We start from the raw sequence: 13,708 nt of genomic DNA on the forward strand, positions 1-13,708 counted from the left end.
CGGGCGCCTGTAGTCCCAGCTACTTGGGAGGCTGAGGCAGGAGAATGGTGTGAACCCGGGAGGTGGAGCTTGCAATGAGCTGAGATTGCACCACTGCACTCCAGCCTGGTCGACAGAGCGAGACTCCGTCTCAGAGAGTAGGGGCTGCAGCTGTTCCCATTTCACAGGGCAGTGGGGGTGCTCCTGATCACGTGTCAGCCCTCACATTGTGCCTGGGGCTCTGGAGCCCGGATCCGTTCCTCTCCTCTCCACTTCCTTAGTCTAGGTGCCCTTGAACCTCTGGCCTCCCTGTCTGGTCCTCAGATAGCAGTGGGTTGAATGAGCCTCCAGGGACCCCTGGGGCAGGGCAGCTGGAGTACAGGTATCACCAGCAGGTCCCAGGTGGCAGGAGGACAGATCAGCTCAGGGAAAGCTGCGCACAGCCTCCTTCAGAGCACTGGGACTTGAAAGCAACTGTTGTGGGAGCCTAACAGTCCTTCCCAGGGACTTAAGGCCTTTGTAATTTTTGTAGCCCTTTCATCCTCCAGAATAAAGGGACCTTCTTGAGCTCAGGGCCTTCTCAGCACTCGCATGCCCCAGGGCTCCTCCTCCCTGCCTGGGCAGTCTGGCCAGCTCCACTACTTACCCAGCCCAGTCTCCCCTAGTCCAGGGGCATCCCTTCAGTGGCTTGGCCCACAGCCCGCGTGGTGAACTGATTAGCAGCCCCAACTAATGGGTCCAACCTCAGCTCCGGACACCCCTACACTGGTCGCCCATCTGCCATCACTGTAGATGCCAGGGTGGTTCTTCTCTTCACTGTAGATGCCAGCGAGGTCCCTCCCTTTGCTGTAGATGCCAGCATGGCCCTTCCCTTCGCTGTAGATGCCAGCGAGGTCCCTCCCTTCACTGTAGATGCCAGCATGGCCCCTTCCTTCACTGTAGATGCCAGCATGGTCCTTCCCTTCACTGTAGATGCCAACATGGTCCTTCCCTTCACTGTAGATGCCAGCAAGGTCCTTCCCTCTGCTCAGACATCTTTGACTTCCTCTTGTGCACATCCCACAGATGACTCTCAGCACAACCCATCAGTTTCACCTTTGAGATTTATCCAGGATCTGACAAGTCCCAGCATCCCAGCTGCTGCCCCCTGGCCTGGCCTCCTGCTCCCCACCCCCAGGCATCTTCCCCTTCTCCACATGCAGCTGGCGCAAGCCAGGGGGGAATCAGAGCCCCCCTACAGACTCAAAGGCGGGCTTGTTTCTGTGACCTGCAAGCCCCCTTCCCACCCAACTTCCATCCCCTCTCCTCCCCTCGCTTGCTGTGCTGTGGCCATGCTGGGGTCCTGCCTGCACTTCCCACGGATGATTCTCCACATATCCCATCAGCTTCACTTTTGAAGCTGCCCTCCTGTGCTGCTCCCACCATAGGCCATGTCATACATTCCCTCTTCTCAGACAGCCGTGCCTTGTGCCTCACTCCTGCATCTCCTCCAGGGCTCATCTCAGATGTCCCCTCCTTGCCAGGGCTCTCCCTGGCCACCGGGTCTGTCACACGCTGACTCACACTGCTGTTTCTTAGTGATTCTCAGTGTGTGTAGCTTATTTCTTATTGTCTGTGGTCCCCACCATAGACTGTGTGGTCATGTTTGTCTTCATTTGTGGCACCACGCCCAGAGCCCACGAGGCCCTGGCACAGAGGCGGCCACCAGGATGTAGTTGTTTAACAAATAGGTGGGAGTGTGGCTCTGCCATGGCTTCTTGTCCCTGGCAGTTCTAGGGTTCCCCCCAAATACATTTTTTGCTGCCTTGTCTGCTTCCAGAAGACTACATCGGTCTGCAGGAAACAGAAAGCAGGTTCTAGTGGTTCTAGTGTCTCGTCCCCCAGGAGTCCTCACGCCACGGGCAGCTTAGAGGGAAGCAGCAGACAGAGTAGTGCAGCCCTGCCCCAGGCTCCTGTCGGTTCCTGGCCATCCTGGGCTTATGTGGCCTTTGTCTCTACCCTCAAGGCCTCCAGATGGCTTCTGTGCCTCCCAGCAGGAAGGGAGACAAGAGCAGAGTGCAAAAGGCAGAGGCCAGCTGCCTTGACCTTATGAAGCTCACCCTGGCATGCATTCCCAGGGCCCCGCCCAGTTCGCTCTCCCTGGCTCATTAGAGTGGCCGGGGAGAACAGTGGCTGCCCCAGCCAGCAGGGAGCCTGGCTGAGAGCTCCGTGACTGGCCACGTGGCCACCCTGATCCACCTCATGAGGAAGAAGGGAGGGGATGGGTACTGGAGAGGAGCCTCGGTGTGTGTTCTGCTCATTGGGCCTTGTTGCCACCTCTGCACAGGCGCCTGGAGCCCTTGCAGGAGTTGGTGTTGCTGGACAACAGAGGGATAGAAATCCTCTATGGCCAGACGCCAAATGCTGTTTCTTGGTCTCCTTATAAAAACACCCAGAAATTGTGGGGGCTTTCCACATGTGAGCCGCACGTCTTACTCTCTCCAGCACCTAGGTGTCTCCCTGGCACTATGCTGCTCCCTCTGGGCACCCCTCATGCCTCCCCAAGGAATGGGGACCTGGCTGAGCATGACTGGGCCGTGGGAGCAGCCTGAGCTCGGGCTCCCAGGCCTGGCCATGGTGGCTACAGGCTCTCCTCAGCTCCATGGGCTGTTCTTGATCTGGTTAGTGGGATGAAGGCATCGGGTAGGGTCTGTGTGGGGTGGAGAGGAGGAGCCAGGCTCTGGATCCAGAACCCTCTTCTGCCCTTGCCAGCTCAGCAGCCCACACAGGGGTCTTCCCACTCACCGCTACAGAGGGTTCTCAGGGTTATCGAGAAAAGTCAGCTACCCAGTGCCTGTCAGGGCATCAGGCACATCCTGGGTGCTGCCACCTCACACCCTGCAACGTCCACACCATGAACTGGGTTGAACAGAATGCAGCCTCAAGAGGCTGGAGAAAATAAACCAAGCACTGACACGGATGACCCTGGGATGTGGGACTATAGGCGATCTCCGTTTTTTTCTTCATACTTTTCTCAGTTTCTAAATCTTATTCAGTGAGCATATGTTCGTTTTTTTTAATTAGAGAAAACACGACAGTAGCCCCTTTCTGTGTTTCACAGAGGAGCTAACATTCCTTCTGTACCTGTAGTTCATGCGGGAGATGGCAGGGGCCTGGCACATGACAGTGGAGCAGAAGTTTGGCCTGTTTTCTGCTGAGATAAAGGAAGCAGACCCCCTGGCCGCCTCGGAAGCGAGTCAGCCCAAACCCTGTCCTCCCGAAGTGACCCCCCACTACATCTGGATCGACGTACGTGCCTGTTCCCCCACCAAGGCTTTGGGGTGCTCCACCTGGGGGGTCCAGGACTGGTCTTGGGGTGGGGGTAGCCGAACCCGAGGCCTGCAGGTTTTCAGACGCTGTGACCTCAGGGGCTGACTGTTCCAGCCTCTGGCAAGCCCGGCCAGTCAGCCCAGAGCCCTTCCTCAGCTGTCTCTGCCGGTCCCAGGGTTAGCCCAGCGCAGCCCCACCACCACAGTGTCTTCCTCTTCTCACTCAGTTCCTGGTGCAGCGGTTTGAGATCGCCAAGTACTGCAGCTCTGACCAAGTGGAGATCTTCTCCAGCCTGCTGCAGCGCTCCATGTCCCTGAACATCGGCGGGGCCAAGGGGAGCATGAACCGGCATGTGGCGGCCATCGGGCCCCGCTTCAAGTGAGAGCCCTCTTCCTGGGGAGCACAGGGCCCCTGGTGTGTACAGTGTGTTGTGGGGCATCTGTGTGTCACGGTACTTGCGTAGACAGGGAACACATTTCAGTGAGCTGCTCCTGGAAGGGCAGGGAAGAGAGTGCAGAGGGTGAACTTGGCCCCAGGCCAGGCTCCTGCTCTGACTGGGTGCCGGGCTCCCTCACAGGCTGCTGACCCTGGGGCTGTCCCTCCTGCATGCTGACGTGGTTCCAAATGCAACCATCCGCAATGTGCTTCGCGAGAAGATCTACTCCACCGCCTTTGACTACTTCAGGTACTCCCCCAAGGTGTGCCGTGCAGCGTCCAGGGATGGCCCAGCCCCTGGAAGTGCTCTACTGCCCCAGACCCCCAGGAAGTCACTCACAGGAGTACACAGTTGCCCAGTGGTGCTTACCAACCTCCTCCTTCAGTAGCCCTGGCCCCCTGGATTTAAATACCCTCAGCCCTGTGCATGTGTCCCGTGTACTGAGAGCTAGCCTCCCAGCGAGATGTAGGCAAATTTTCCCTCAGTTCTACTGATTTAGGAGATTAAGTGCATCCATTTAATTTCCCTGTTAATGTGAAGGCTTATTGCACAAAGAATTGCAAACACCCACTGCCTGGTGCTCTGCACCCATAGACTGTGCTGTTGTATGAGTGCAGCTTCGTTGCCCTGATCTGCCACAAGCGCAGCTTCAGTGGAAAGCTGTAGGGGCTGCTGTGGGCAGTGAGGGAGGAGGGCATAAGAGGGCTCCCGAGCCACCACACCTTCCCATGGGAATGGGCCAGATCATCCTTGCTAATGATGGGCTTTGGGCTGACCCTTTGTCATTAAGAAACTGTGTACATCACCTCTCACTGCTTTGTGTGACTGGCCTGTAGTCCCCGACTCCAGACACTCAGCCCTTGTCCTCTTATGATTGTTTGAAGCTGTCCCCCAAAGTTCCCTACTCAAGGAGAGAAGCGGCTGCGTGAAGACATAAGCATCATGATTAAATTTTGGACGGCCATGTTCTCAGATAAGAAGTACCTGACCGCCAGCCAGCTTGTTCCCCCAGGTAACCCTCAGCAGTACAGCCGCTCATGGTGGAGGCAGGCAGGACAGGGGTGCAATGTGGGCAGCCCTGAGGGTCCCAGAGGTAGGGATGGAGCAGTTAGAGCCCCCTGAGCCCTGGCCTTGGCTGTGTTGCACGGTCATTGGAAGCCAGCACTTGCCTGGCTCTGCTTCTCCTCCAGCCTAAGCTGAGAAGCATAAACACGCACCCAAGGCCCCTGAGCAGACTCCACTCTCCGCACTTTCCTGCGCTGGCACCAGCTGCATTCACACACCCCTCTGAGCAGCCGGCTGCGTTCACATACCCCTCTGGGCAGCTGACACGGCCCAGGATTGGGCTGAGGCTAGTGCACCCACATGACTGGGGTGTGGTCTGTTGTCGTCTGGTAGGAGGCAGTCAAATGGACAGGTGATTTCAATATGGGGGGACTGTGGGAGCACTCCTCGGGATAGACACTTGGCCCCTCCAGAGTGGGGAGTCAGAGGTGGTTTTCTGGAAGAGATGACAGTTGATCTCAGTCTGAAAGGCTGCACAGGCATGCAGGGTGGACGGGGCACAGTATTCCAGGGAAGGGAATGCTTAAGGGAAACATGCCACACAAACAAGCAGCAAACAGCTCCAAGGAGGCCATGCCCTTGTTCTCCCAGTACCTAGCTGATTACTAAGCACAGACTGAGAGACAAGAGAGAGGGTTTTCTATTTTCTTTTTTTTTTTGAGAGGCAGAGTCTTACTCTGTCGCCCAGGCTGGAGTGCAGTAGCGCGATCTCGGCTCACTGCAACCTCTGCCTCCTGGGTTCAAGCGATTCTTCTGCCTCAGCCTCCTGAGTAGCTGGAACTACGGGTGCGCGCCACCATGCCTGGCTAATTTTTTTATTTTTTAGTAGAGACGGGGTTTCACCATATTGGCCAGGCTGGTCTCAAACTCCTGACCTCATGATCTACCGGCCTCAGCCTCCCAAAGTGCTGGGATTACAGGTGTGAGCCACCGTGCCTGGCCAATAGGGTTTTCTTTAGCAGACCCACAGCTGACAACCTGACTAGCAGGAAAAGGAAGGAAAGAAGCAGATGCAGTGATCTTCTAAGGCAGCTTTCTGGCTCCACTTAGAAGAGGGCAAACAGTCCTTACAGTCTGCCCCCACAGGCCCTCAAGTTATCACCGTACTAAAGGACTATACATTACCGGTGATCAGGTAATTGCCATCCTTTATCAAGAAAATTATACTTGTTTTATTCTATTTTCTACTTTTTTTAGAAATGGAGTCTTATTCTGTCACCCGGGCTGGAATGCAATAGTGTAATCATAGCTCACTGCAGCCTCAGACTCCTGGGTGCAAGTGATTCTCCCACCTCAGCCTCACAAGCAGCTAGGACTACAGATACATGCCAGCTCCCCCAGCTAATTTTTATTATTGTTGTTGTTGTTCAGATAGGGGTCTTGCCTTGTTGTCCAGGCTGGTCTCGATCTCCTGGCCTCTAGCGATCCACCTGCCTTAGCCTCCCAAAGTGCTGGGATTACAGACATGAGCCACTGTGCCCAGCCTATATTTTAAAGGATAGAAGAAAGCCAGGCGCAGTGTCTCACGCCTGTAATCCCAGCACTTTGGGAGGCCAAGGCAGGTGAATCACCTGAGGTCAGGAGTTCGAGACCAGCCTGGCCAATATGGTGAAACCCCATCTCTACTAAAAGTACAAAAATTAGCCAGGCCTGGTGGTGGGCGCTTGTAGTCCCACCTACTTCGGAGGCTGAGGCAGAATAGCTTGAACCCAGGAGGTAGAGGTAGGAGTGAGCCGAGATTACGCCATTGCACTACAACAGAGCGAGACTCCCTCTCAAAAATGAAAAATATACCGGGCACGGTGGCTCACGCCTGTAATCCCACACTTTGGGAGGCTGAAGCGGGTGGATCACCTGAGGTCAGGAGTTCAAGACCAGCTGGCCAACATGGCGAAACCACGTCTCTATTAAAAATACAAAAATTGGCCGGGCGCGGTGGCTCAAGCCTGTAATCCCAGCACTTTGGGAGGCTGAGACGGGCGGATCACGAGGTCAGGAGATCAAGACCATCCTGACTATCACGGTGAAACCCCGTCTCTACTAAAAATACAAAAACTAGCCGGGCGAGGTGGCGGGCGCCTGTAGTCCCAGCTACTCGGGAGGCTGAGGCAGGAGAATCGCGTAAACCCAGGAGGCAGAGCTTGCAGTGAGCTGAGATCTGGCCACTTCACTCCAGCCTGGGCGACAGAGCGAGACTCCGCCTCAAAAAAAAAATACAAAAATTGGCTGGGTGTGGTGGCAGGCACCTGTAATCCCAGCTACTCGGGAGGCTGAGGCAGGAGAATCGCTTGAACCCAGGAGGCAGAGGTTGCAGTGAGCTGAGATTGTGTCATTGCACTCCACCCTGGGTGACAGGAGCAAAACTCTATCTCAAAAATTAATTAATTAATTAAATAAAAAGTATTTGAAAAGGATAGAAGAAAATAATTAAAATGTTTAAACATTCCATCTAGAATAGTTAAAATAAAGAATTACTCAAGCTTTTGGAAAACTCACCATCCAGACAGAGTTGTTCCTGCAGTCGATTCCAGGACTCCTGCCCACTGTACTACTGATTGCCTTATCTCTGGTGAATATTAGTTTACTTTTTGTGATACTTTTTCTTGAGCCACCTCACTCTAGAATCAACAATGTGTTTGCCCTCAGATAATCAGGATACCCGGAGCAACCTGGACATAACTGTTGGCTCTCGGCAACAAGCCACCCAAGGCTGGATCAACACCTACCCCCTATCCAGTGGCATGTCCACCATCTCCAAGAAGTCAGGTCAGTGGGAGGCATGCTCCTGAGGCCATCACATACAAGTTACCATTCTGGTTGCGAGCTACTTGATGGACACTTGCTCAGACAACAGAACAGAGCACTTCAAGCTTCCTCTAGGTTTAGAAACTCAGGGCAGGCAGGTGGCATCTGAGGACTACACCTGTGCTTTGTCTTTCCTCCTAGGCATGTCTAAGAAAACCAACCGGGGCTCCCAGCTACACAAATACTACATGAAGCGAAGGACGCTTCTGCTGTCCCTGCTGGTGAGGCCCACAGGTGCAGCTGTGCCTGCTGCCTACCACCTGCCCATACAACACCTGGTGGCCGGGGCAGTGTGTGGTCACTCACAGAAGGCGTGCATATCAGGCCTTATATTTTATCTTGCCAGGCCACTGAGATCGAGCGGCTCATCACGTGGTACAACCCACTGTCAGCCCCAGAACTAGAGCTAGACCAGGCCGGAGAGAACAGCGTGGCCAACTGGAGATCTAAGTACATCAGCCTGAGTGAGAAGCAGTGGAAGGACAACGTGAACCTGGCCTGGAGCATCTCTCCCTACCTGGCTGTGCAGCTGCCTGCCAGGTGGGCCCCCAGGCACCACGGCCTGACACAGGCCTCACCAGAGGCCCAGTATAGGGCACCTACCAGCTGGATCATGAATGCTGGGGAGCACTCTGCAGCCCCTCTCAAGGACAGTCAGGAAGTAGTCTAGCAGGCTACTTTGATCCCCGAGTGCCAGGACACTCCCCCAGCTCTTCTGTGCAGAGATAACCCAGCAACCCTTGTGATCTTTTCCAACGTCTGCCTGGGGTACTGCTGCACCTGGAGCCGAGGCAGGTAGCAGCAGGGTGAATTCAGAGCCAAGATCTGATTCATGCCGGATAGGAAGCATGTGGAAGCTGTCACTCCTGGCAGGCGGCTGCCGGAACCGCCTTGGGGAGGGTTTGGGTTTGTTCCTGGATGTCACCTTTCAGTGGCAGAGTACTTGGAGGAGGCACATGCTGCAGACAGCAGCCACATTCCTGTGAACTGCCTGTGGCAGCTCTTACGGGGACAGAACCTCAGACCGATGGTGGCTGAGAGGGACTGCAGAGTCCCTGTTTAGAATCCCACCAGATGGGGCCGGGCGCAGTGGCTCAAGCCTGTAACCCCAACACTTTGGGAGGCCGAGGCGGGTGGATCACGAGGTCAGGAGATGAAGACCACCCTGGCTAACACGGTGAAACCCCGTCTCTACTAAAAATGCAAAACAAATTAGCCAGGCGCGGTGGCGGTCACCTGTAGTCCCAGCTACTCCGGAGGCAGAGGCAGGAGAATGGTGTGAACCCAGGAGGCAGAGCTTGCTGTGAGCTGAGATCGCGCCACTGCACTCCAGCCTGGGTAACAGAGCGAGATTCTGTCTCAAAAAAAAAAGAGAATTCCACCAGATGGTCCACAGCCTCCCATGAATGTATCCAGGGTGGGTGATTCTCTGTTGTGAGTCCAGACCTGCCAATGTACTGCATCCTCCCTCCAGCCCTACTTTGATCCCCTGGAGTAGGATCGCAGAGCAGCTCTGCATTGCCTCAAAGCACAGTGCTCGTGGGGCATCTGCCTTGCATTAGCCCGAGGTGGGAACACCTGGAAACTAGTAGCTGCCCCTTGATGGGCTAGGTGCCTTGTGGCCCCTGGACTGTGGACTGAGACACTGACTCACTGGATGGGTAGCTGTGGAGAGTCAGGGGAAGACATGGTAGGAAAAGGATAAGAGGCAGGAGTTTTAGGACAGGGATGGTGAAAGGAAGCCTTTTGAACAGTAAGTGTAGGAAAATTCATGTTTCTTTAAGAAAGTTCCAGCATTTCATCACAGCAGATAATAATGCTTTTTTTAAAAAAAAAAAAAAACACTGGCCGGGCGCAGTGGCTCATGCCTGTAATCCCAGCATTTTGGGAGGCCGAGACGGGCGGATCACAAGGTCAGGAGATCGAGACCATTCTGGCTAACACGGTGAAACCCCGTCTCTACTAAAAATACAAAAAATTAGCCGGGCGCGGTGGTGGGCGCCTGTAGTCCCAGTTACTCGGGAGGCTGAGGCAGGAGAAGGGCTTGAACCCGGGAGGCGGAGCTTGCAGTGAGCCGAGATTGCGCCACTGCACTCCAGCCTGGGCGACAGAGCGAGACCCCCTCCAAAAAAAAAAAAAAAAACACTAATGTTCAGACCTACTAGTTAGTGGCATAATAGAACATTTAGCTGTCACCTGGCTAACCATTTTTTATTTGAACTTTTTTTTAATTTCTGTGCAAATGTAGTAGATGTCTGTATTTATGAGGTGCATGGGATGTTTTCATGCAGGCACGCAATGTGAAATAAGCACATCTCGGAGAACGGGGTATCCATCCCCTCAAGCATTTATCCTTGGAGTTACAAACAATCCAGTTATACTCCCCGGAGTTAGCTCCCCTGGAGCTCCGCCTCCTGGGTTCACACCATTCTCCTGCCTCAGCCCGAGTAGCTGAGACTACAGGTGCCCGCCACCACACCGGCTAATTTTTTGTATTTTTAGTAGAGATGGGATTTCACTGTGTTAGCCAGGATGGTCTCAATCTCCTGACCTTGTGAATCGCCCGCCTCGGCCTCCCAGAGTGCTGGGATTACAGCCATGAGCCACGGCACCTGGCCTACACTCTTTTAAAGTTGTTTTTCAATGTACAATTATTATTGGCTGTAGTCTCCCAGTTGTGCTATCAAATAGCAGGTCTTCATTCTTTCTATTTGTTTGTACCCAAGCCGTCACTTGGTATTGATATGAATCCCTCCAGTTCAGCGTTTCCCTCTGGCTCCCCTCCCTCCAGTGTGTGGGAGAGCGCAGGTTCCCTGGCGAGGCAGCACCACCTATACCCTCTGTGCCCTGTAGGTTTAAGAACACAGAAGCCATTGGGAACGAAGTGACCCGTCTCGTTCGGTTGGACCCAGGAGCCGTTAGTGACGTGCCTGAAGCGATCAAGGTAGTGTAGCCCATGTGCCAGGGCCTGAGTTCAAACTGCACAAAACAGCACTGAAATTAGAAATGAGACAAAACCAGAAATGAGACAAAAATGCCTGAAACTGGAAATGAGACAAAAATAGCCACATGGCAACTTCAGTACTATTCATGATTTTTCTGATTTCCTGTGTTGTCTATTCCTTGTCTGTAGCATTTATTTGCTTACAGTAGAAAAAAATGTAATGCACTTCACCCTAATTGCAGTTACGCTGTTTTCCATAACACATCAAAAGCAGCTTCCACATGGTTACAGATGCTTAGAAACATCACTTCTCATGACCATCCTTGTGGTGTGGCTAGTGGGCCAGGTATCTCGAGAGGTCCCGGGACTGCCCAAGCCACAGCATCTCCCCACCTCCTCTGCAGTTCCTGGTCACCTGGCACACCATCGATGCCGACGCTCCGGAGCTCAGCCATGTGCTGTGCTGGGCACCCACGGACCCACCCACAGGCCTCTCCTACTTCTCCAGCATGTACCCGCCGCACCCTCTCACAGCGCAGTACGGGGTGAAAGTCCTGCGGTCCTTCCCTCCGGTGAGCCCAGGACCCTGCTGAGCTGGCCTCTGGTGGGACTGTTGGTTGGGGTCTTACCTGGAGAGAGGCACAGGCCCCACCACCTGCCATGAGGTTGACCCATTACATACTATTCCTTTCCCTGTTTTTGTTCAAGTAGTTGTAGAAGATGGATTTAGTTCTAATTCACATGTGTTCTCTAGTTACATTTGTTTTTTAACCTGAGTGAGGTGTTTGAGTTAAAGACACACAGTTGAGTTTGATTATGAGGTGGCACGGCAGCTGTACACAACCCACATGGCAGTGCAGCTGTGTCTTGGAACCCCACAGTGACCTCGCCCATGGAGGGTCCCTCACTCCTTGTGGGAGCCCAGGGAGCCCGCGAGACAGCTATGATGATGGTGGAGAAAGGTCTCTGGAATATTCTAGAGTCTGACCCACAGCAGACCTTTTCCCTGAGGCAGGCTCCCCAGTGAGGAGCGTGAGGCCCTCCCACCCACTGTAGAGCAGGAACCTTGCTCCTTTTACCTGTTTCCTCCATTCCTGTGTTCTGAGCCATCAGTCATTTTGCCCGCCATCCTCTGGGCTTTCCCCAGTTCTTAGCCCTGCTGTGGGCAGAGCAGAAGCAGAGGCAGGACCTGGGCCGTAGGTTTGGGCGGCTCTGCTCTCAGAAGTCATGGCCAACTCTGCTCCTCCTCCACAGGACGCCATCCTCTTCTACATCCCCCAGATCGTGCAGGCCCTCAGGTACGACAAGGTAAGCTTGCACCTTCATGGCTGTCCTCTTCACTTGCAGAGTGTGCTCCACACCCAGCCTGTGCGGGGTCTATCCCTGGCCCTCACAGGCTCCTCAGAGCCTCCCCAGGGACAGGGCTCCCCAGCAGTCCCCTTACTCCCCCTACCCGAGCCTCTGTGATTGTCCCTTGATACCCAGTGCCGTGCCAGGGGAAGCCATGTTCACCCACTGCCTCACCCTGAGGCCCAAGCATGCTCTGCGGAGTGAGCCAGTTCTGAGGCTGTTGCCAGCCTGGCCAGGCTTCCCTCTTGTTGGTGGGGTCACCTCAAATCCCTGAATCCTGCTCTCTTCAGCCGGAAGTGATGAGGAGGATTAACGAGGTGACATATGCATTAGTCTACCAGGGCTGCGTAGTGAAGCACCACAGACTGGGCAGCTTAAATGACAGCAGTGTCTATTCTCAGCATTGTGGAGGCCAAAAAACAAAACAAACAAAAAAACCATGAATTCTGGAGGCCAGTAGTCCAAGGTCAAGGTGTGAACAGGGTTGCTTCCTTCTGAGGCCTGTCTCCCTGGCTTTTTTTTTTTTTTTTTAAAGAGACAGGGTCTCGCTGTGTCACTCAGACTAGAGTGCAGTGGCATGATCTCAGCTCACTGCAGCCTCAACCTCCCGGGCTCCAGCCATCCTCCCACCTCAGCACCTCACCCACTACCCCTCCCAAGTAACTGGGATGGCAGATGTGCGCCACCACACCCAGCTAATTTTTGTATTTTTTGTAGAGATGGAGTTTCGCTATGTTTTCCCAGGCTGGTCTCAAACTCCTGAGCTCAGGCAATCTGCCCACCTCCACCTCCAAAAGTGTCGGAGCCACCATTATAGGTCTGAGCCACCATGCCCATCTCCCTGGCTTATTGATAGCCATCTTCTCTCTGAATCCTTACAGGGTCATCCTTTTGTGTGTCTGTGTCCTAATCTCCCCTTATAAGAATACCCGTCATACTAGATTAGGACCCACCCTATTGACCTCATGTTACCTTAATCACCTCTATAAAGTACTATCTCCAAATACAGTACCATTCTGAGCTCCTATAACATATGAATTTGAAGGGACACAATTCATCCCATAACAGTGTCTGTGGACATAAAGTACTCAGCACAGGTCGTGGGACAGAAAATATCCATGAGAGTGACCACAGCCAGGAGCCTGAGCCTCCTGTGCCCTAGTGCCAGCCCGCCCACTGCACTCTGTGTCTGAGTGCAACTTGTCTGCCCTCTTCCCCAACCCCAGAACTGGCCTTGTTTCCCTGACTGAATTGGGCAGCAGACTCCATGTGTCCTGGCTGAGCCCTCACCACTGTGGCCCACCTGTGGGTTGGCTGAGTGCCATGACTGGGTGTCCCAGGGACTAGCCCTAGAGTCTATAGACCAAAGTGCTTCTAGAACAGCAGCCAGCCTCTGTTGAAAGACTGAGTCCTGTGAAATCATTCGCTGCCCTCACTAGGTGGTGCCATGCTCTCTGCACCTCTGAGCGGTGATATGTGTGGAGCCACACTCACCAAGCTGGAGCCTTCACACTGGTGGCAACTTACAGGATTGTCATGAGGCACCTTCTCTTCAGGGACCTGTTTCCTTCCCCCTGGCTCCCTTCCCACATTATTTTCCCTTGACTGCTTGGCTCTCTGCTTCCATACAGGCCTAGCATAAGGGTTAGGTCCAGAGGCAGTGGGGAGGGCAGCCAGTGCCCAGGGCCTCCATGTGAACTCTTGGTGGTGGCTACCAGAGAAAGGCTGCCTGAAACAATTCTTCTGTGTGTGGTTGTACCAACTCAGGACTCAGCGAGTTTCCCTGGTTTCTTTCTTGCTATCCATTTTTAGGGAATTTT

The 13,708-nt window shown here is 54.0% G+C and overlaps 1 protein-coding gene across 1 annotated transcript in view; it reads left to right on the forward strand.

Annotated features, from left to right (window-relative positions):
* PI4KA (phosphatidylinositol 4-kinase, catalytic, alpha) overlaps window positions 1–13,708 on the forward strand; it is a 167,360-nt gene that overhangs the window by 136,067 nt on the left and 17,585 nt on the right. The window contains exons 33-42 of the mRNA XM_011947312.1: window positions 3,109–3,267; window positions 3,515–3,666; window positions 3,866–3,973; window positions 4,609–4,736; window positions 7,436–7,555; window positions 7,736–7,815; window positions 7,941–8,134; window positions 10,448–10,538; window positions 10,943–11,110; window positions 11,793–11,846. Coding sequence (XP_011802702.1) covers window positions 3,109–3,267; window positions 3,515–3,666; window positions 3,866–3,973; window positions 4,609–4,736; window positions 7,436–7,555; window positions 7,736–7,815; window positions 7,941–8,134; window positions 10,448–10,538; window positions 10,943–11,110; window positions 11,793–11,846 — 1,254 coding nt within the window. The remainder of the gene's footprint in view (window positions 1–3,108; window positions 3,268–3,514; window positions 3,667–3,865; window positions 3,974–4,608; window positions 4,737–7,435; window positions 7,556–7,735; window positions 7,816–7,940; window positions 8,135–10,447; window positions 10,539–10,942; window positions 11,111–11,792; window positions 11,847–13,708) is intronic.

The sequence above is a fragment of the Colobus angolensis genome, unplaced genomic scaffold, assembly GCF_000951035.1.
Source record: "Colobus angolensis palliatus isolate OR3802 unplaced genomic scaffold, Cang.pa_1.0 Scaffold260, whole genome shotgun sequence".
NCBI classification, from domain to species: domain Eukaryota; kingdom Metazoa; phylum Chordata; class Mammalia; order Primates; family Cercopithecidae; genus Colobus; species Colobus angolensis.